The 23,976-nt window shown below is 41.4% G+C and overlaps 1 protein-coding gene across 3 annotated transcripts in view; it reads right to left on the bottom strand.

The window, feature by feature from the left end:
- Positions 1-23,976, bottom strand: part of PIGG (phosphatidylinositol glycan anchor biosynthesis class G (EMM blood group)) — an 80,204-nt gene that overhangs the window by 25,416 nt on the left and 30,812 nt on the right. For all 3 annotated transcript variants that reach the window (XM_072360380.1, XM_072360378.1, XM_072360379.1), the window contains exons 9-11: positions 21,507-21,964; positions 13,046-13,237; positions 7,749-8,058 (exon numbers count right to left, since the gene is read on the bottom strand). In XM_072360380.1, the coding sequence (XP_072216481.1) occupies positions 7,749-8,058; positions 13,046-13,237; positions 21,507-21,964 (960 nt within the window). The remainder of the gene's footprint in view (positions 1-7,748; positions 8,059-13,045; positions 13,238-21,506; positions 21,965-23,976) is intronic.

The raw sequence follows: 23,976 nt of genomic DNA, 5'->3' as shown, positions 1-23,976 counted from the left end.
AATTACACCATATTTCTTGCACTTAGACACAGCGAGGCTCAAGTTTGGAGCCTGTAGTAGAAAACAAACTTCCTCTCCATCCACAACACAAGTTGCATGTAACTGGATTCACAAGGACTCACAAGGTCAGAGAGGTTTCTGATGCCTGAATCTCTGCATCACAACAGATTGTACTGAAATGGGCAAAATGGCTTAAATCATCAGCAAAAGGTATTTATAAGAAACATAGGAAAACACACAACATTCACCACATAGCTCATCCCAGGCATCTATGAATTTGTTTGAAGTAATGTAGTACCAGGAGAGCACTAGGAGAAACAGGTAACAGAATACACATCTGTTGTGGTTTTGTAATTTGGTTGGTGTTGCTATTCCACATCAGAACATCATGTGGGATAATGGGAGTTAAGGGGACAAGTTGTTTTTTATTTTTTTCCCGTGGGCTGCCTTAAATGTGCATGTGGGGAGCGGCACCGGAGGGGAGGTCGGGAAGAGGACAGGGTTTCTGGCCCGGCTACCTGCGAGGAGACAGCGGGGTCGGAACTTCCCGCCTGCCACAGCCCGTCGGTGAGATTGGGACTTGGTTTTCTCCTTGTTGAAACTCTCTCGTTGTTGCTTAGTGTTATTGGGTTTAATAAACTGCCGTTCGTTCTCAGATCGTTCTTTCTTTCTTTCTTTCTTCATTTTTTCCTCCTAGACCTATTTGCAACCTCTCTTCCCTTCCCCTCCCCCGGAGCGCACGTGGCCAGCCCGCGCCGCACCACGCCGTTAGAGAAGGGAGGTACATTTGTTCCTTCTCTCCCTAGGTTTGTTCCCACCTTAACGGAGTGAGCTCTAGAGAGAAATCCGTAACATCATACAACAGCTGAGGTTAGAAGGGGTCTTTGAAGGCCATGTACTATAACCAGACTGTTTCAGCAGGGCCACTCAGAGGACTTGCTCAACACCATGTCCATGTAACTTTTGAAGATCTCTAAAAATGAGTTTCCACTACCTCTCTGGGCAATCTGTGTCAGTACTCCATCACCTGCTCATTAAATAAGTGGATTCTGATACACAGAGAGAACCTTCTGCATGCAAGTTTGTGCCCACTGCCTCCTGTTCAGTGAAAAAAGACAGACTCTTTTCTCTTTCCACCTCCATCAGGCATTTCTAAACATTGATGAGACACTTTGAGGTCTCTCCCAGACTCAACAGTTCCAGCTCGCAGCCCTTGCTCATATGTAAGATGCTCCAGTCCATCAGTAATCTTGGCAATCCTCAGTTAGGACAATCTACATTAGCTCCACGTGTCTTGTGCTGAGGAGATCAGAATTGAACAGTTGTCCAGATATGGCCTCACAAATGCTGAGTAGACATGAATCATCCCCACCTTTAATGAGATGGCAGTATTTTGGCTAACATAGCAGAGGACAGCAACACTGAATGCAGCCAGTTTAAAAGCGGTAGCTCTTATAACCACAAAATTTGAGGAAAGGAAGGCAGAAAAGACACTGAAATATGCCAGCAATGGATCTCATGCCCACACAAAAAACAGCAGCTTCCCTCCCATCTCTCTCCCAGCATACAACCATGGGCACCGATCAGCCCAGAGGTGGCAAACGAATGATTAGTTGTACCAAAGAGTGTGATGTCAGGTCAATATGGAAGCTGAGAATTGTATGGACTTGTATTGCAGAAACAGCCCAGTGGTATTTCCTTAATGCTTGTTTTCTTTTTGAGAATAATTCTTCTTCTGAAATACAGTTCTTTTCTAAGCCAGCCCGAATCTAAGACCTCAGCATTGATGGTCATCACCACACACACAGTTACCAATTCTAGGACCGGCAGTTCACACAACAAGAACAGTGTATCTTCACTGGAAATGCAGAAAGGAGGGGATCAAGAAGATGTCACCAAGCAATGCTCTTTCCCTTCATACGATCTTTAAGGTTGGAAAAAACCTCTGAGATCATCGAGTCCAATTATCAGACAGAAACATGAGCTTTTATTAAATAAACCTTCTTGCTGTACATGCCTAGGGCTACGTGCCAGGCCAGAGCAACCCAATGGGGACCATGGAAGATGTGGCCAAGGCCCTGGTGATTTGTTTGAAACACTGGTGCCAAGCACGTGAACTGTGGGGAATGGGGTGGGCTGCGGCACTGGGAAAAGCCCAGAAACTTGTGGAAATTGTGCCAATGCTGAAGCACGTGCTGCAGGTGGGGTCGGCTCAGTGTGATGACCCAGCAGTGGACTGTGGCATCGCTGTGGTTTGGGCAGTGACGTCCCCAAGTGAAGGTCAAATAAAGGTGACACCCAGCAGCTTGGCCAAGCCGGGGTGTGAAGCATCTCCAGGCAACAGACTGTGACTTCACAGCCCACAAATGCTTCAACATAGATGCAGCGGCCCAGCCCGGCAGTTCGTGCCTGGCCTCCAACCGAGCATGTGTGCGAGGACTGGAGAGCGGACAGTGCGAACTTTGGTGCTGGAACGTGCTCTGGGTGCTGCTTGCACAGCTCTCAGCGGCCATCTCAGAGCCATTTCTTCTTTACCCCGACCCTGCTGGGAGCAGGCAGACGGGACAGCCCAGAAAGACGGGTGCAGCAGCATAGGTAGGTGGCACGTGGACTGGCAGTGGTGCTAGGAGCGGGGCATCTTGAGGGACCCTTCCCATGCCAGTGTATGACTAATGTCTCCTGTCCTCTTCCAGCGTGACACCTGCTGCTGTATCGTCACTGCTGGGGAGTGCGTTGCCATCTCCCACTCCCCCTAGCCCACCAAAACTGGTGGAAGCATGGAGGCAGCATTAGAGACCCGCTGCCCTGTGTGCCTGGAGAACTGGGACAGCGCGGCATACGCCATGCCGTGCTGCCACCAGTTCTGCTTCCCCTGCATCCAGTGGTGGGCTAGCACCAGGCCACAATGCCCGCTCTGCAAACAGCGTGTGGAGTCCATCATCCATGCTGTGCAAGCGGACAATGACTATAAGGAGCTGGTCCTCAGACCAGCTGCCGTGGCACCTACTGCCACCGAGAGCCCTGCAGGCCTCCGCGCAGCCCAGCTGTGGCCTGCAGTGCCCAGGAGTTCTGTGGGCGGCCTCTCCTCGGCCACCTGGGCTTCCCTTTTCGGGGAGCACCCGGCCCTGCTGCATCCCCTGCTCTCCTGGCTGCAGCAGAAGCTCCGCCGCATCCTGGGCACTGAGGAGCCACATGCAAATGCACTGGTCAGCAGTGTCATCTCAGCCTTGCGCCTTGTTGGCTTAGAGGAGGAGATCCTGAGAGAGAGGCTGCAACACAGCCTGCAGGGCCACATGAGGGACTTCATAAGGCAGTTCATCACCTTCACCGTGCAGAGGTGCGGCAGGGAGGCTCACCGCTTGATGGGCCTCAGCGTCACCCCAGCATCGGAGCCCAGAGCTGCCCGGCAAGAGGAGGCTCCCGTCCCTGGCCCAGCACCCTCCAGCAGCCCTGCCAGCACCAACGGGGATGAAATGCAGGGCAGGACAGGAGCAGTGCTCAATGGGAGTCCCAGCCGCCCACGTTCCAACTCTGTGGCGGTTACCATCGGGCAGGCAGCGTCCCATGAGGAGCCGGCACCAGCTGCAGCAGGGCCCTCTGGCACCAGCTGACCTCAGTGGCCCCGGCGGGCCCCAAAGAGGAAGGCCAGGCCTCAGCAACACCAAAGAAGAGGCTGTCCCTCCAGTAGGAACAGACCAGGGGCAGAGCTGATGAGACTGGGGCCGGGCAGCAGCTGGACACACACCAGCCCCAACAGACCCTTGTCATCAGTGTCCAATTCCACCATGGAAATAAAGTAGAAATTAAGACTGCAAAAACATGTGTTGGTGTTGCTAACAGCACAGGGTTGTTGCTTCCCCATCCCTGACACTTCCTCCCCTTTTTCCTGCTGCATGCCAGACAGGAACCCCACAGGCTTCAGAGAGGGGAATGGCAAATCTTGGCACCTGGGCAGGGAGGGCTTTGGGGAGAGAATATCCCCAGGGCATGCTACAGCTGGGGTTAGCCAGCTGGAGCATACTTAGGAGTCCTCCTGAACACCAGGGTGAAGAAGCAGGGAGCCTAGGACACACTGGTGAATGGTATCCTGGGGTTCTCGTGGCCAGGTGCTATGGGCAGGCTGAACTGACTGGGAGTCATGAGACTGTGTCTTTTTCTTTTCACCTGCTTACTCTGTGTGTTCCTTAGCCATCCTTCCTACAGCATTAGAGTAAGACCTTTAGAATTTTCAATTTCAGTTATATTGGACTATATTGTATTATCTCTCATTCTGCTATCATATTCAGTAAATCAGCTTTCTCTCTTAGCTCATTGCTGCTGTTTTTTCCCCATCTAGGCCCACCTCCCTACCTTTTCCTTTCCCCCCTTCATGTTTTCACAGGGCATAGGACTGTGGGTCCCTTCATCCACTGTCACAGAACCAGGCCAAACTTGTTTAGAACAGAACACTATGTAATAAGTAAAGTTCTTTCAGCAGAACTGCTGGAAGAATTTTCTTCCACCCCTGAAGCTAAAGTTCCAATCAGGAGATCTTACTTTCAATACAGACTGAGTGCTACCTGCCAACTGAAGAGTCACCTTTAACTAGATTTTGAGGGATGTTTGTAGCCTATGTAATTTTATGAGCTACCAACACTTCTGCCCTGCTTTTCTACAGCAATAGTTTGCACATCAAATAGCTGCCTTTAATTGTGAAGTTGCAAAATGCAAAACAAAACATAACCCACCACCTGTTATGCTTGTATGATTCAGTTTACTCCCTCTCATAGCTACAAAACAGTTTCTTCATTAAAGAATAAATGAAACAACTATTATCCTAAAGAGGAATATTTTGGTACAACTTTTCATCCCTGTCCTATAAAGGGAATCTACTTTAAATGCAATTATAGCATTTTTAAATGACAGCTGAAAACCTTCTAAGACTGAGGGATAGTGAAGAATTCCACCTACCTTGAAGACTTTTAGTTTTTAATTTTTTTTTACTTAGCAGAATTGATTGCTCTACTTTCAAAAAATCTCTAGGAATACGAAGGCCACAATTAAAACCAGTACTCCTAAAACCCTCCCTATTATACCACAATCCATTTGTCAATTCACTCTATCTTGGACATACAGTACTTGCCTTGGTTTACAGAGTAGGTAGCAAAAAAAAAAAAAGAGAGAGAGAGAGAAAATATCTTCTAGAACAGATACATTATTTTAAGGGCATGGTGCTGAAAAGAACACAAATTAAGCAATTAGCAAAATTACCTTAAATTCAAAAGAATTTCTTCAGAGCTGGAATTTACAGACAAATGATCAGATACAACATGGCAGCGCCTTATCTGGCCTGCTCTGTGTCATACACTGAACTTAATAATAGACCAGTCTCAGAAAGAACATGGCACGGGGAAGGTAGGAAGCTTTGGTCAGCTTATACTAGAAGCTTTGAGAATTAACAATCACTTTTCTAATCCTGTACTTGGGAAAGGATAAACTCACATGCCAGGATGAGCTGGGGGGTGACCACTAGGAAAGCAGCCTGCCTGAGAAGGACTTAAGTTTTACTGGTGGACACCATGTTGACAATCAGCCAGCCACTTGCCATTGGGTCACAGAAGACCAATAACACCTGGGACTGCAGTGGGGAGAGTACTGCTAGCTGTCTCAAATTGACATTCTATTCCCTCTCTTTAGTAGTGGTGAGATCACACTTGTAGTCCCGGCTCCAAGGACAAGTTCTAGGCTACCCAGTATAAGAAAGACATGGATATGCTAGAATAGGTTTACTGATGTACCACAAACACAATGTTGGGAAAAAAACACAGCTGTTGTACTAACATTACCAGAAAGATGGTCTGTGTTCTTCTGTTTGCTTCCGGGAAGAGAAAGCTAAACAAGGAACGGTGTCTATAAATACATTAATGAGAGGAGTAAGAAGATGTAGTCAGTACTGTCCGCTGAAAGGCAATGGGCATGAACTGAAATCTAAGTTTTTTCACTAGTTAGGGTGCACACATGCTGGGAAAGATTGCCCAGAGAGGTTTTAGAACATCCATCTTCGCAGTATTTAAAATCAGACTGGATACAGCCCTGAGAAATGTGAACTTGTTGACCCATTTGCTGATTGGTGGATGTTGGATTGAATAATCTCCAGAAGTGCCTCTCAGCCTCAACTATTTCCTGATTTGATGGTTCTGTGAAATTTTCAGCCAACTCCAGCAATTCATCATCACTGAAAGCAGAATCATAGAATGGTTTGGGTTGGAAGGGACCATCAAGTTCATCTAGTTCCAACCCCTCTGCTACAGGCCAGGATGCCTCTCTCTAGAGCAGGTTGCTCACAGCCCCACCCAGCCTGGCCGTGAATGTTTCCAGAGAGGGGGACATCCACAGCCTCTCTGAGCAACTTGTTCTAGGATCTCACCACCCTCACAGTAAAGGATTTCTTCCTAGTATCTAGTTTAAATCTACACTTTTTCAGTTTAAAGCCATTTCATCTCATCCTGTTGCTACCTGCCCCTATAAAAATTTACTTCCCTGCTTTCCTGTAGCCTCCTTCAGGTACTGGAAAACAGATGCTTTACAAAAACATTAAAATTATTCCTTATTAGTCTTTTTTCCATAACTATGGCTTTTTTGGCAGCCTACACACCATTACATTTCCAATAGTTGGTTTTGTTAAGTAATTCAGTATGCAGAGGCCTTCCAGCCTCTTTCCAGTCACACTAAGGGCTGCTCTGAGAAGGCAATCATAAAAGTTGGCTGTACAAATTGTAATGCTCAAGACATGCAAAAGATACTCAACTAAAAAACGTTACCTCCTTAGAGCAAAAGGTAGAAGGAAAACTGAGTAGAAAGGGATGAAATATGATGATGGTATGCTCACCAGATTCCCTGTCCTGATGTGCAAGCTCAGAGCAAAGTTACGCCAACATCCAAACAGTACTAACAGGATTGGAAAGCATGTGAAGTACCCTAAGCTTGACTACAGTTTAACATCCTCAGCCATGCCTGGAAATTATATCCAGCACAGCCCTTTCCTTGAATTCTGCAGCAAATCAGAAAGCCTCTCTTCCAAAACCAGAATCTAACAACGTGACTTCCAGCTTACCTAATGCTCTCTTATGACATTGCTACACTAAGTTCCCAGCACTAGCAGAAGAGCAAAGAGCTCCTCTTGGTTTGATGCTAAAAAAAGAAGTTTTTGAGTAATTGCAACCTTATTTGCATTGGGGACAACAACATTACTGAAATTAGTAGATTCTCCAGAAAAGGTGATTCATTATAAGAACAGCAGTTAGTTTTGATTCTCCTAAGATGCCTTACACTAACAAAGAGATTCCTTTCAATCTTGAACTGCATATACATATATTGTGATGCTACCAAATGTTTTGGAATTCTCAAGAATCAGATACAAAAATGCATCTTCCTGTTATTGCTACTCATCAACTCAGCTGATATTTTTCAGTTTACTACCACCACAGCAGTAGCTATGAAGTCTACAAACAGACCAAAGTCCCATAGTATACACAGCTAATATTCCTGACAATTGTAGAACTCTGCACTGAGAGTATCATGTTATCAAGCATATACCCTTCCCTGATTCTGAGACTGAAACATTAATTAGAAACATTGTTAGAAACATCATAATTCTGAGAACTCAGTGAACTCTCCCACTCTGCAACTAGTTGGCATTTCATATTCCATGAGCATTTCTTTTGACAAGTATCCCCCCAGTCCCACAGCAGGAAGAGCATTCAGCTTACCTGAAAATAGAAAAAAGCCTGGCCAAACCAGTAGTGCATTATGGTAGTCTGTGCTGCATCAAATTTCAAAGGTCTCCAGATGTATTTCGTCATCACTGTCTGTATCAGCAGACAAAATACCAAAACTGGTAAATTGTGTGGTCTTAATAGAAGGGCTGATAGTAGAACCAATCCACTGTACACTTCCCATAGTCCTGTACTCTTCACACTGGAGTCTGCAGAAATAACCTGCGACTTTAGTAAATCTTTAGTGCCAGTGAAGACTATTCCGAGAACAAAGACATAAACAAAACGAGCTTCAGTAATCCCCCTAAAAAGAAAAGAAAATATATGTGTATCTGAAAAAGCAAATAAACTAGAAACATAAATAACTTACTAGTATCAACTTCATAGGTCAAAAAAACTGTTTTCAAGAGAGATGCAATAACCCTATTCAGTTCTGCCAAACAGACCAGTTCTAATGCTAGTATAGTACAGGCCGTTATTATTTATTTATTTATCTTTTAAATCAGTGGGCTTTGTCAAATATGCAGAATTCTATAACTGGTTCCCCTTTAATAACTCCAAAGCAACTTTCAGTAAAACAGATTGTGCTAAAAAGTAGTATAAACTAAAATATAAAAATAAAATGTCAACTGAAGTAACCAAAATAAATGTGTTATTACTATTCAAGGTCTAGATCCACACATACTATCCATATAAATGTTCCACTTGCATAGCATAAAGAATTTCCCTACAAATATTCCTCGGGGTGATATAAAACATGCATGTCAGCAAATGAATTGACTTAAAACAGCTATCCTTTTAAGCTGTTCAAGCAGTTTTTCATAACTCAGTAACACAAGTTTATATTTCTTTGTAGACAATTGATGGCAATTGAAGAACCTTATTTCAGTCTAAAATTCCTGCATTTCTCAGAGATTTTGTTACCTTACACTATTGTATATCTAATATAAACCAGCACATTTTCCCTTGACGTCACATGCTCTTTTCAATTCCCTAAAAGATACAAAAAATTACATACTAACTGCCATCTGAATCACACCTACAAACTGATGTCACACTCCATTTCCAATGCAAGCCAACTTTTGGAGAACACGCAGTATCTCATCTAAAAAAAAAAGCTGTCAAAGGCAAGGGCCAGTAGGCTTAAAAACTGTGACCTGTTCTAGAAGCGTGAATGTCCATTAGAACACACTGATAGTCTTATTTAATGGGGTAAAAAGAGTCACAAAGAACCCATCAAATGAGTGGAATAAAATACTGTTACTACAATTTATTTTTATTTTTTTTTATTTTTTAATTTTGGAAAAAATAGAAACACCTATTATGCACACATCCAAAACTTAGAATTCTTTATCCCTGGGAATTATTAGGTCCTCTGTGTATGAGTGATGAATGACCACAGTCTCCTACAAAGGTAATACAGTTCACTTGGAAGTGAGAATTCTTGAGTCACCTGAGCTTAAAAATACAGTATTTTGTAAAGCATAAAGAACTGTTTCTTCAGGGAATAGAACAGTAAAGTTCACAGAGTTCTTTTGCTTCTGGCTCATGCAGAAATTAATTGCCTTATTTCAGTATTTCTGGTAATTCTGATGTAATTATTTCCAAAAAAGTGTTCACATACATTCATGCAGCTTTATGGATTGACCTTTATCAGGGGGTGTAGTGATAGGACAAGATGTAAAGTTTTAGTTCAAAAAGAGAGCAGGTTTAGATCACACATTAGGATAAATTATTTACACTAACAGTGGTGAGGCAGTCGCATAGGCTGCCCAGAGAAGCTGTGGTGCACCATCTCTGGAGGCACTCAAGGCCAGGTTGGATGGGGCCCTGTGCAGCCTGAACTCTGCCCATGACAGAGGGTTGGACCTGGGTGGGCTTTTTGGTTACCTCTAACCCAAAAAACTCTATGATTCTATGATCTCAGAAGCAAAATTTTAGGTAATTTTTTTATATTAGCCAATATTAAAGGAGTTAAGTGAAAGAATGAGATTAACTGGTTCATGGAATTAAAACCACAATTTTTTTTAAATTTTTTTATTTTTTATTTTTTTGCAAGAGCAGCACCCCCCCATCAATATAGCATATACACATCTTTTTTGTTGTACAAATTACTATTATAGAAAAGAACTCAAAAACTTGAAGGCCATATTGTTTCTTTGCATTTTTTTTTTTTTTTTAAGTTAGAGGTTATAGATCAAGCCAAAGAGGAAGGGACATTCTTCAGTTGTCTAACCCATCTTCCAGCAACTGTCACATTCAGAGAAAATACTTGATTTCAGCAAAGGGAAGAAAAATGGGGTATCAGAGCACTGACTCAGTCTTTCAAGTAAACATGAATTAAACGTGAACATGTATTACATACATATCTGAACATGTATTACATACATATCTGAAAAAGTACCCCATACAAAGCTATCCCGCCATCTGGATCTGTCTCCACTTTATGTCACACATATGATAAAAATATAAAAATACCTCCAGACAAATTTGAAGGGCAGTCCTGGTCATTTATCACTTCAGCCATCTAATCAAAGTGAGCTTGAATTATGCTACTGACCTATCAGCTAACATCTGAAATGTGCTAACATGTCTACCATCTTATTTGGCATGCTGTTCCAGGAGTTCTGCAGAAGACATTGTGTTTAAAGAGTCAGCAAATGTAAACAAGTGATGCTTCCTTAGCATAACCAGCTCACTTACAGGTGAAAAGTTCTGCTTCTTTCAGTAGGAATGGTTTGGGGGATATTTCATACTTTCAGTGACCATTCAAATCAGAGGGACAACTATTTCATTAAATGTATATGGTAAAAGAATATATAAGGACTGTCAAGTTCCACCCTGAAAGTATCTTGTTTAAAGAAGAATCATAGAAAATAAAGACTACAGCATATACCTGTCCCGAGATGTATAAAATGAGCGTCTGGAGTCTGGGTATTTGTGCTCACAGAAGCACAAAGATATTTCAGTTAAAATAATAATAATAATAATAATAATAAAAAAACCACTTGTTAATTGCTCCCAGATAAACTGCCACTTCATTTCAAGCTGTGCTTTAAGTATAAGACCACTATATCTGCCAATAAAGGTTTATTTTCTAGAGCTTTGTTTCATTAATTTTGAGAGCACCTTTTAAATCACTATATAATTAGAGATTTATAAACATCTGACATGATTTAAGCACATTATCATATTCACTATTTATTTAAGGTGAAAGAATATAAAAGCCCTTTATCTTCCTTCTTGTAATTAAAATCACTATGATGAGTGCAGAATGAGTAAGTTCTCAGAAAAGGCTTTTGTCTTAAGTACTCCACTTATTTCTCTAATTGCATTCCATTTGTATCTCAATTGCTGTATTGAATGTTTTGTCCCACGCTTCATTTTGTTGTTTGTTTTTTTTTTCTATTGCAACTCCAAGGACCTTACTCAAACACAAATATGAGGTTAAACCCAGAAATGGGTTTGAAGCACACATGCTTTCAAAAAACACTTTCAATCACAGAGTAGAATTCTGCAGACTAAGTTTACCATTGCACCCATGAGTGCAGAAAGACCTGGCAGAATTGATTGCCGAACTACTCTCTGTCATCTGTGAAAGCTCACAGAGAGGGAGAGGTGCCAGTAGATGGGAGGAAATATCACCCCACTCTTCAAAAAGGGCAAGGACTCAGGAAACTACAGTCCAATCAGCCTCAGCTCTGTTGACCATCCCCTGGGAAGGTGATAGAACAATTTACAATGGATGTCATCTGTGAGCAAGTGGAGAGGAAGGCTGTCAACTACTGCTGACAAGGGGAAATCACTGACCAACCTGGTAGACTTCTATGACCATCTGGGTAGGTGAAGGGAGAGCAGGGAATGTCACATTCTTTGATTTCAACAAGGCTTATGACACTGTCTCCCATAACATCCTCATAAGTAAGGTCAGGAAGTGTGGACAGGAAGGAGTGGACAGTGAGCTGGTCAAGATAACCGACTGGTAGAGCTCAGAGGGCTGTGCTCGGTGGTGCAGAGTCTAGCTGGAGGCCTGTAACTAGCGGCGTTCCCCCTGGCTACACATCACAGAGCACTGGGACAAACTGCCCAGAGACAGGCTGTGGAGTTTCCTTTTCTGGAGATGTTCAAAACCCACCTGGACACTTTCCTGTATTACCTACTGTAGGGAACCTGTTTTAGCAAGGTGATACTCAAAGGTCCCTTACAACCACTACAATTCTGTGATTCTGACATTACTTTCACACTCAGCAGAAAGAACGTATTATGTTAACACTGGCACAGAATTACAACTATCTTCAATAATTGGAAAGACAGAATGTACGTAAATACATCTCCATATATATATATATATATATGAACACAAATACAGTTTATAAAGATGCCTTATTAGCAAATCTGACCTATATGCCATAAGATCTTTTCCTGCAGGACTTTTTCCATCTGCATATCTTGTGAATTTCTGTCCTCTAATTAAAAACAAACAAACAAACAAACAAAAAACCACTTGTATCTTTATCTAATTAAAAATGAATGTGAAAGGAAGCTTATTTCATTTGTATGACAACAGTTATACTTGTCTTCCATGATCCCCTCCTCTTTGAATGTTCTTACTAACTCTGGAAGTTTTCCACAGCTCTGGTATTTTACAAGCCAGGTACAATCCAGTGATAAAAAGCTCCACAAGAAAACTAAATTGACTTAGCCACATTCTAGAAGTAGTCCCTGGTAAAAATGCTAACAAAAACCTTACAGTTGCAATGACCAGCTCTTTAAGAAATTTACCATCCACATAAAAGTCCTCAGTACGCACTATACAGCACAGCCTAGGTATCAAGAACTTTGTTACAGTCATACATTACAAAAATACTCAGCCGAGAAAGAAAGATATGGAAAAGCAACACTGAATTACTGTATAATCATCTTTCAAAACTAGCAAATAGCTAAATGAACTTGACATGTTCTCTGCTAAATGTGGCAAATCCATCTAAAGCACGATGAGATGATGTATTTGGGGCTTCTTTCTAGCAAAAATACAGGAAATGACTACTGGATTTTCTTTCCTTTTATTAGTTCTTATCTAACTTCTAATCTGCCACAGTTGCAGGACACTTCACAAGGCTTAAAATTACACATCACAAGAACCATGCATCAGTCACCTACAAAATATAGTTTTATTCATAAGAGTTTTATTACAGTCAAAACATAACATCCCTCTCTCCACCCTATCCCCCAGTAACGAAAATGTTAACACCTTTCTAGAAATAGATTTACATATCTGTTGATTAACTTACTTTGAAATATCTTTGCTGTCACGTTGCCATGGAAATACGACATTTCCAATGGCTGCCCGGTAACTGTAGACTCCCAGGAGCCCAAGTGCCATAGCAATTTTTGAAACCCGGGAGCATCTCCTTTGAACCAGAACAAAGATCATAACTAGGGAAATTGCAGCCAAGACGGAGAGTTCAGACTTATGCTCAGAACTGCAGAAAAAGAAACACACAAACAACAAAAAAAAACTTCAAACAACTGTAATTACTGTGAAGCACATTTGACAGAGCCTTAGCTACAGTACTCTATTGCCAAATTAATTATTGCACTGAGATATGCTATAAATTTTCCAAGATGTATGGTAAAATACTTTAGTAGTTTCAAAAAATTGATTTTATTAATGAGGCTTCCTATTCAAGAATGCATGCTTAAAGTGGAATTATTGTGTTCCACCATGTGCTAACTATTCTCTTAATTATATAAAAACTGAGCTGCTTGTTGCATAATGGAAAAGAGCAGAAGCTTTTAAACTTGAATTTTCTTATTTATGCATTTTTAAACAGTACATTTTGATTACACTACAGCCTTTCATTTTCTGGGATAAGGCATATAAGATTTTTACATTATAAAATTAGTATTATTTCCCATTTCAAAGTAACTGCACCTGCACATTTTAATTTTAGACATATAAAATACAACCTAAATGTGATGACCAGAAATATACTTACTTTTAAGAATATACACAAACAGCAAATATGATTACCTTACACAACTACACCTCCTTGCAGAGGATCAATGCATTCAAAGGATAGAGACAGAACTTGCATCATGGCCAAAAGTACAGATACAGTTTATTCGTTCCCCTTCATCCTAAGTATCTAGCAGTTATTACAGACCTAAAAGCATTTCATTAAGCATGCTGCTAAAAGCTGTATATTTAAATCTACAGTGATATTAGTATCTTAGTACTGCAAAATTTAAGGGGGTAAAGTAAAAATCTGCTCTTCATATCTACTACAGCTAGCTACAAAATTCCAGGAAGGCCTTCATAAGCCAAGAGTTGCTGAAATTTGCCTACTACAAGTATTCCCAGCATCTCAACAACCCAGAAATACTAATCTTATTAATTTACCTTCTTTTAAGAGCATTATTCATAGCATGACAACCATGTGTTCTATCTCTGTCTTCCACACTTCAAAATGCCTCAATAAAAGATCATCAACTTTAGTGAAATGACACTAAGCCAGGGCTGCATTAGCTCTGATCACATTTATAAAACTCCAGCTTTACCTTTGATTTAATTAGAATTACATTACTTCTAACAGGTCTACCTTCCTGTTTGATGGTATATGCTTTATCAGGATTTTTACCAATATTTGTGACACTATTCTGCTTGGAAATGTCACAGATGAAAGCACACAGGGCAGAAAAATTGCCCTGTTAGGTCTGCCCTGCAGAACCCAGTCAAGCTCTTCATAGAATCATAGAATGACCCGGGTTGGAAGGGACCTCAAGGATCATGCAGTTCCAACCCCCCTGCCTAGCAGGGCCACCAAACATACACCTTTACTAGATCAGGTTGCCCAGAGCCCCATCCAACCTGGTCTTGAACACCTCCAAGGACGGGGCATCCACAACCTCCCTGGACAGCCTGTTCCAGGGCCTAACCACTCTCCTAGTAAAGAACTTCCCCCTAACATCCAACCTAAATCTTCCCTCCTTCAACTTGGATCCATTTCTCCTAGGCCTGCTATTGTCAGCCCTTTCAAAGAGTTTACTCCCCTCCTGGGTGTAGGTTCCCTTTGGGTACTGAAAGGCTGCAATGAGGTCACCCCGCAGCCTTCTCTTCTCCAGGCTGAAAAAGCCTAACTCCTTCAGCCTGTCCTCATAGGACAGGCTTCATAGAAGACATCCAGGAGTTGCACTGCTCTCTGCAGAACAGTAGGGAAAAGTGACATGAACCAGAACATTATAGGATATATTATGTGCCCATGGTGTTTTTTCTCAGTAGTATTTTTCTCTTACAGGAAGAGACTGCATAAGGAGTGAATGGACTTTTGCAGCATTGTGTGAAGATAGTGTATGCATATTTTCTTACCATCTATACATAACGAACTAATTTAGTAACCAGGGCATCTTTTAAGATTTACCAGAAACATTCATTTAAAAGAATACCTTCAGGATGTATTCTCCTTATTTACTGCATGACAGTGAGATAAATCAAATCAGGCAAATTATTAAGAATATTCCTACCTGAAAGAAGTAATAAGCAGTGCTATATTCAGCAAGACTTTCAATAACATCTGCCATTCCCTATACTGAACGCTACAATCATACTCTATGGGGAAAAAGAAAAAAGAAAAAAAAAAAAAAAAAGAAAAAAAAAGGAAAAAAAAAAAAAAAAAAAAAAAAAAAGGAATAATAAAATAAAATCCTCAGAAAAGGCCCAGTGGAAAGGAAGGGTATTTTTTAAATACATGAGCACATCAGTCACTAATGGCCAATTCTTTACTGCTAGCAGAGGGGTTTATATGCAACATGTGTCTAAGTGTTTCATAGAGTCTGCTAAAGATACAAATAAAACAGGATTTATAACAAGTTATGTTGAGTCACTGTGGACCACCAACAGTTTCCACATTTACCAATCAAGGTTCTTATAGTTATGCAGCTAAGTATATATTAAATTAGCATGTATATTGAAAGAGAACTGTAGCTGCTTAAGACAGCTACATTCAACCATTTAGCAAACTTCTCAATGAGTTTGATATCAGTCCAAGAAACCCAGGCAGAAACATGCGGCTCTAGCTCAGCTGAAATGTAGTGGTGTCTGACTGAGCCACAAGGCAGAAATCAAAGTACCAAGAGTTTCACGATAGAGAGCCTGAACTAAAAAACGCAGCTTTGTCTGTATGCTCTTACTGTTGCAGCTGGTGGTCTACACTTTCATACTTCTGGTGTGAAAATAAGGATTGAAGACATTTTCTTTAACTTGCTTTGACCTCACTTAATTCCTGCAAACTAGTGGACTGAAAGGAGTGGTAAATACTCAAATGAATATCACTTTAAAGCCTTTTTAACTGTTCACTTCCATACTGCTAGCACAGAATAGAATACAAAGAAGCCTGATGCAAGCTAGTTTTTTGGAAGAGAGTACTTGGTGGGGGAATTAATTACATCAACTGAAGGAATTATCATCATCTTTGTATGCTGCTGCTTCCCATCCATTCTCCACAAGCTGATACTGCCACTGACTCCTTCACCCCTTCCACAGTGAGCTCTGTAGCAGCTCTGACGCCTTCCAAGTACGAGCTCTGACCAGGAGCTCATGCAAACATGCAAACAAATTTAACTGAATACTAACTAATTGAAAAGGAAACCTTACTACCACCAAATTCAAAAACTGCATGTTCTCTTTGCTTTACCTACTGCCTATTTTTCTGATTCACTTTTTCCCATTAAAGTGCATTTTTTCTTTCCAGCAGGTTTTGCAAAATCTCTCTGCAAATTTCAAAGAATGCTTCCCTAATTACTGCACTATTCAGTGTATGTTTAACAGCTAAATTCAACATGCTACATGTAAACTGATTTTCTGTGATTTGCTTCTGATATATTTCCATGCACAAATCTGTACAATAACATGCTTTGTCTCAAATGAATGGTCAGCCCATTATGCACTGTCCAGATAAGCAAACTAGGTAACTAAAGGGTCAATACAAGAGAAAAAAAAAAAAAAAAAAAAAGAGAGAGAGAGAGAGAGAGAGAGAGAGAAAAGACTGCTCATCAATTTATCTTAAAAACAAAAAGCCTGAGCAGCTGTAACTCAGACCAGCAAGAAGACACACATGATCTGAGTAAGGTTCTGATTTCATGTTACTAGAAAATACGCTATTAAGACACAACTATGCAAATTAAACACGTACTAAAAATAGAACAACAATCAACCTTACAGGCTCGCAGTGCATTTTGGGAAGAGAAATGAGTGGTTTAATGCAACTCAGCCTATCACTAACTTTTAATTGATGCCATAAAGAAAATGGAAGGAAAACAGACACATCTACCACACAATTCTTCTGTGAAAGAGAAGTAACAAAGACATTGAAATCTCTAACCAAAGAAAATTCGATCATGCTCACCTAATAGGAGTTAGGACCCTGACAAACCAGAGGATGTGCAGAGATTTAGTTGATTCACTGACTGATCATTTGCAAACCCATTCAGTGAGGCCTTTCAGGCCCAATACAGGATTTACCCCATCTACATTTACCACTTAGGTCCAAAAACCATGCACTTTAAATGTTGCTATTGGGGTTAACTTTTAACCATACAAAGGAACTTAAGCATATATCGAATGATAACACATACTGTATCTTCTTATAGGCCAAAACTGCTCCTGTGATTTGTATCAGGATATAGCTACACAGTAGCCTGAGCCAACTTATTCCAGGATTCTGGTTTTTTGTGCTTTCTGACCACTGCAGAAATTGCTACACTAATGAAAGGAAGAAAGCAGAAATGTGGCAGCCCCAATTACACATTGTCTGAGACCAACACCGTACTGCACTCTGGACTTAGGCTGCTGGAGTTTTTTTGTTTTTGTTTTTTAAGACTGAAAAAGTAGAAGCCTGAGAATCATTAATTCTTTCTCATTTGACAGGTAAGTTGAGTTTTATAAGCAATGCTTGACAATAAAAGAAAAAAAAAAATGTTTACATATGCTGCATTTCAGAAGATGCAGATACTGCTGCTTTTGTTTTTCTTCCTTCAAATGAATTCAGACAGCATCAGTGCTGGCTTGCACACTCATTCCTTCCATTATTAATTCAGTCCATATATTGTGGCAGAACATTTGCCAGTTAAGCTGCATAGTAAAACAGAATGGGACATTGAGTGGACGGTGAAGTGGATCGAGAATTGGCTGACTGGCAGAGTGCAGAGGGTTGTCATTGGCGGTACGGTGTCCGGCTGGAGGCCTGTTACTAGTGGTGTCCCCCAGGGGTCTGTACTGGGTCCAGTCTTGTTCAACATCTTCATCAACAACCTTGATGAGGGGATAGTGTTGACCCTCAGCAAGTTTGCTGATGACACAAAGCTGGGAGGATTGGCTGACACACCTGAAGGCTGTGCGGCCATTCAGAGAGACCTGGACAGGCTGGAGAGCTGGGCAGTAAGAAACCGGATGAGGTTTAACAAAAGCAAGTGCAGAGTCTTGCACCTAGGTAGAAATAACTGCATACACCAGTACAGGCTGGGAGAAGACCTGCTGGAGAGGAGCTCTGCTGAGAGGGACCTGGGTGTGCTGGTGGACGACAGGTTGGCCATGAGCCAGCAGTGTGCCCTTGTAGCCAAAAAGGCCAATGGCATTCTGGGGTGCATTAAAAAGAGCGTAGCCAGCAGCTCAAGGGAGGTGATCCTCCCCCTCTACTCTGCCCTGGTTAGGCCTCATCTGGAACACTGTGTCCAGTTCTGGGCTCCCCAGTACAAAAAAGACAGGGATCTCTTGGAAGGAGTCCAGCGGTCATAAAGGGCCATAAAGATGGTGAAGGGCCTGGAGCATCTCCCCTACGAGGAGAGACTTAGGGAACTGGGTCTGTTTAGCCTTGAGAAAAGAAGGCTGAGAGGGGACTTGATCCAGGTTTATAAATACCTGAAGTGTGGGAGCCATAGTGGCGAGGCTGGTCTCTTTTCAGTAGTGCGTGGGGACAGGACTAGGGGCAATGGGCTGAAACTTCAGCATAGGAAGTTCTGCACGAATGTGCGCAAAAACTTCTTTACAGTGAGGGTGACGGAGCACTGGAACAGGCTGCCCAGGGAGGTGGTGGAGTCTCCTTCTCTGGAGATATTCAAGACCCGCCTGGACGCCTACCTGTGCAACGTGTTGTAGGGAGCCTGCTTTGGCAGGGGGGTTGTACTTGATGATCTCAAGAGGTTCCTTCCAACCCCTACAATTCTGTGATTCTGTGATTCTGTGACATGACCCATTTCACCTCAAAGATCAGTTTTCCACACCACCGTGGGATATTTTACCAGCCACACCAGTATAGTGAGCTATTTTACCATACTGACAAAGCAACAGCTGTGCTGGTAAAACACAGGGCCTCTGACAGGTAACACATGATAACAGGTACCTTGCCTGGTAAAGTAACAGCTCTTTAAATATACCATTACAACCAAACAAGCAATGACAGCCTATGTCTATAGTTGTAGGACCTTTTCTCTTCTACTTGCTTCAGGATCAAAGCAAATACACCCAAATATGATGCTGTATTTAGGAGGGAAACACAAGAAACAGTTCACCAGTAAGTTTCAGTTTTGATATCTAGCTGCCTGTACTTCAGCTCTTCTCACCAAGAAGTCACGCAGCTTTAATTACATGATTGTTATGGATTTATAAAGGAGAGATAACTGTCAATCAACCTGATGGAATTCTGTGATGACTAGCTCACTGAAGGGTACAGTGCAAGCAAGATTGTTTATTGGAACATTAACATGGCTTTTACTTCTAAAAGATCCTCACAGGCAAATCGATGCAGATCCCATACTGGATAAGTGGACAGAGAGGTGGACTGAAAACTGGCTCAGCTGCCCAGCGTTCTCATCAGCAGCACAAACTCTACCTGGAGACCACTCACTAGCATCCAATCCCAGGGCTTCACATCAGGGCCATCTTCTTTAATGGCCCAGAGGGAAAGCTTGCAAGTACAAACAATGCAAAACTGAAAGAGCGGCTGGTATAACAGATGGCTGTGTGCCATTTAGAGAGACCTTAACAGGATGAATAAGTAGGCCAACAGAAATCTCAGCAAGTAGAAGTGCCATTTTAAATTAACAGAAGAAAAAAATGAAGCAATACAATAAACTCCTTTTCCCACCCATCGACTCAAAAGAGAAAAAAAGACTGAGCCAGAAGAATTGTAGACGACCACCAACCTAGTACGAGTATTAGAGCTGAACTTAAAGGATTTTTCAGCTTTCATTATCATTCAAGAAGCCCAAGAAGCATCTGATATAGCCGCAGACTACATTCTACCTGTGATGTCCCCAGGTCTCCACTACAGTAGGGTGTGCTGCTCTACACAGGCACACTTCACACCGTGAAGTCAGAAGTCGCAAGGTGAAGATGCACTTAACTGGTACAGTATCTTTGGTGCTAAATCCACAATGTTTAGAAGGCTAGTAATATTTCCAAGTGTCAGTAAACATTCCTGGGGGACAGTAGAAGCAACAGCACATATTTGAAAAAAAAAAAAAAGCAATTTTGTTTTTTAGTTGCAAAAATATCAAGTCTTCTTCCATGGCATTATAGTAGTATGCTCCAAAGAAAAGAGTTGACAGCCTGAAGAAGACATCTGAACCAGAAAGTTATTTAAGAACTAAATCTTTGGAAGATACTGAGGAACAATCTTTAAAAATAATAACTAATAAAAATAATAACAGTCTAACCAGTCACAGTGAATCACACTTATTCCTGTATTTTCTATAGCGCTGGTCACACAGTGACTTACCTCACAATGAAGATGTTTCCTGAGACTACACTTGTATATACTACTCTTTCCTCAATCCCTCACTACATTGCAAGAGGATGTACAGTAAAAGCTCTGGTAATGCAATAAACTTTCTCATAAGTCATGTCTTTCAGCACTCATGCCTGTCATAGCAATTGGCATTTTATCTGTGAGGGCTGCCAATATGTAACAAGTTTCATACTGGTTGATTTACTCATGTCTCTATTAATGAATGATGAATGACATTTCATCATTCTGGCAAGAAATCTCTTATCTTACAAAAAGCCTCCCCATCTGCTGTCTGCAAAACACTGACTAGTCAGTTGCAAGGTGCTGCAAATCCATCTACCAGACAACATCCGGAAAACAGTTCAAATATTAAGTACTCTCTATCACTGAATAGCAGCCATAGTTCTTCACAATACTAAAAGGCAGCCAAAGAACTAAAAGCATTTTCTAGTGCACTTCAAGTTTCAAGAAATTTCCTTTCTCTGTTTCCCATACTACATCTGAAAAATTCCTTCAGTTTTCTACCCACACATTAAATGACTGTGGCAGACAAGGAAAAATTCTTTTGTGAAGCACTTTTTTCCACAACTTAATGAAGTCTGGAATTGAGCAGAACCTTCTGCTTTTAAATTAAGGGTATAATTCTATTAAGTGTTTTTTAATTTCCCAAACCAGCTTCTGTTGACTTACGCACAGAAAATGTTTACTTTTTGCCTCTGATAAACCAATCGTGTATAATTGACATTAATTAGATAAGTCATGGTGCAGGGCTAAGATTATAATCTATTGATAGTACCTAAGGAATAACTCCTGAACTGAAAAATTTCTCATGCTGTTTCACTGTTCAGTCTCTCCATATTTACAGCAATTTCTAATATAGAGATTGTATAGAAATGTTCACATACTTCAAATGAAACAGGCATTAACTTCTAAATAACACAGAAAGTACAAAAATAAATCTGCTACCCACCTTGTCAACCAGTGCCCAAAGTCTGGCCGATGAGCCCACTGGACCCCTGTCTGATTCAAGGATCGAAGGAGTCGACAGCAAATAAGAATGATCCAGGGACTTGCTAAGCTTTTCCACTTATTTGATCCTTTTACAAATTCAGCTGAAGATGCAGCCTTGCCTAGTTTTGAATCACTTGCTGCTTGTACATCTATATTCTTGCATTCTGAGGCTTCTCCAATACTGTCAAAATTTTGTTTCACAGTGGTGCCAAGCTGAAGGTCACATTCTTTCAGAAGAAAATGATGTCTACAAAGTTCTTGACACAGAGCCAAACAAAGCGTATTGATAAGAAAATACCAGGTTTGATGTTCCTCTTCTATAAAACTGCTTGCTCCCAAACTCAAAACATGACCAATTGTTCCAGCCAGGATCAGCACATCTACTTCTGACCAGCTGGAATTGGATGCACCAGCATTCTGCAAATGAAAACATGCAACAGTGTAAAAATGTAAAAAAAGCTGTTTAAGCATTCAAAGTGTGCTTACTGCAATATCCTACAAACAAAACAAATAAACCATGAGACAAGTTATTTCTACGTTGACAAATCCTACAAATTTATGAGAGGTTCATTTTATTGTTGCCTATTTAGTTAGCGTTACAGCAGAATATTGTTTAAGATAGCAGTCTGTTTATGGTAAAAACAAAACAAAACAAACAAAAAAACCCCTTCATAATTACTAAGCAGATTCAAATTCCTTACCATCCAAAGACAAAAACAATTGAAGCAAGTTCTTTCCCTGTCGAAGTCAAAATAGAAGTCTCACAGAAATGAAACTTGAGACATAAATAACCAGCAGTTTTCTAATTGGTTAAGTCTGTGATGTCCTCAATTCACTAGACTGACAGTTTTCACTACTCTAAATTAACCAAAGTTACTTGCAAACAGTCTGATGTATGTCTTATTCCTGCTTATCTTGAAATGTGTCCATCATCATAAAATATGTTATCAAGCTATTATTTACTTCACATGTTGTGGTTATCTGAAAAACAAACAAAAAAAACAAAAAAACAAACAAACAAAAAAAAAACCCACAATTCTTTGTCTAATGCCTCCATTAGTTCAAGCTCTTGCTCACAACAGCTACTTCAAAGCACTCCATCATCACTGCCCTCAGTCATATGGCTAAAAAGAGTGTAAGGGAATGGGGAATGTGGGAGCATCTGGTTCACTGCAGTCATCTGATTAAAGACCTTCTCACCTCAGAGGGAAGGGGCAATAAAAGGGAAACCATTAACAGAACACACAGAAACATGATAAGTAAGCACTATGGGAGACAGTAAATGGGACCAGAACTCTCCAGACATTAATTGATGGGCCATCAAGAAAACAGAAGCAGTGATCTGAAGAGCATCAGTCTGGCCTTTGTAACTGATAAGGGGAAATAAGATTCACCAGTACTATAGGTATCTGAAAGATACGCATACTTAGTAGTAAGGAATTCTTCAGGAACCTGTCAAGGTTGGCAGAGATGGGGATGCAGAGGAACAGGCTGGAGGGAGGGAAAAAGAGAGAGGGATCAGCATAGCTGACATCCTGCTGCAATCCATTTGGATGCGGTGCTCAGGGACATGATTTAGCAGAGGGTTGTTAAGAGTTAGGGTACTATGGTTAGGTCAGTGGGGTTGGACTTGATGATCTTTAAGGTCTTTTCCAATCTCAGCAATGCTATGTAAGGGCCAGTCATATAAAAACAGGCACCAGCCAGCCATACCTCTCACAACCCTATGCCTGACTGCTGCAGTCTGCTGTATCTTGCCAGAGCCAATTCTATCTGCCTTTCTGTGAAACTTCACCCTCAGTCCACATATGAGTGCTTCAAGGTCCCATGGCCAGTAAGGCCTCATGCCACACAAATCATGGGCCCTGAGTCAGCAGCTGGAGAGACTAGCATGTGTATGGCTATGTGAGAGGTCAAAGGGACATGGCTGGAAGGACATCAGTGTGTTTATCTTTCCATCTGCTAAATTAAATCATTTGCATGATGAGACTATGTTTAATTTGATAGAAAATCCCAAGCCAAACTAGATGAGCAGGATGAAAACATGTCCCTCAGAAGACCTGAAGTCTGAGCTGGAGGCTGGCATGAGAACCTGGGCATGGTTCCAGCAGAAAGGAAGAAGACATACCCAAGCCCTAGAGTCCACCTGAGGCAGCAGAGGCTTCCAAACACATCTTTGTTAGTAAAGCTATTATTACACTTGTAAGTGTAATAATAAGCAAAAACAGTTCCACGGACAGGTTTGCCATTTCCAGAGGCTGGAAGGACCCAAACAGCTTTTCCCAACATGCTCTTCACATGCACGACAGGGACTCTTATCTCCTTCTATAGTGTGCAGGGGACTAGATCGGCTAGGACCATCGCGATTGACAGATCCTCTAGTATTGACCAACCAAGTGGCTTCTGCCAGGTGCTTCTCCCAGTGCTTA

The sequence above is a fragment of the Excalfactoria chinensis genome, chromosome Z (assembly GCF_039878825.1).
Source record: "Excalfactoria chinensis isolate bCotChi1 chromosome Z, bCotChi1.hap2, whole genome shotgun sequence".
NCBI classification, from domain to species: Eukaryota; Metazoa; Chordata; class Aves; order Galliformes; family Phasianidae; genus Excalfactoria; species Excalfactoria chinensis.
This window is presented reverse-complemented; position numbering and strand designations above follow the sequence as displayed.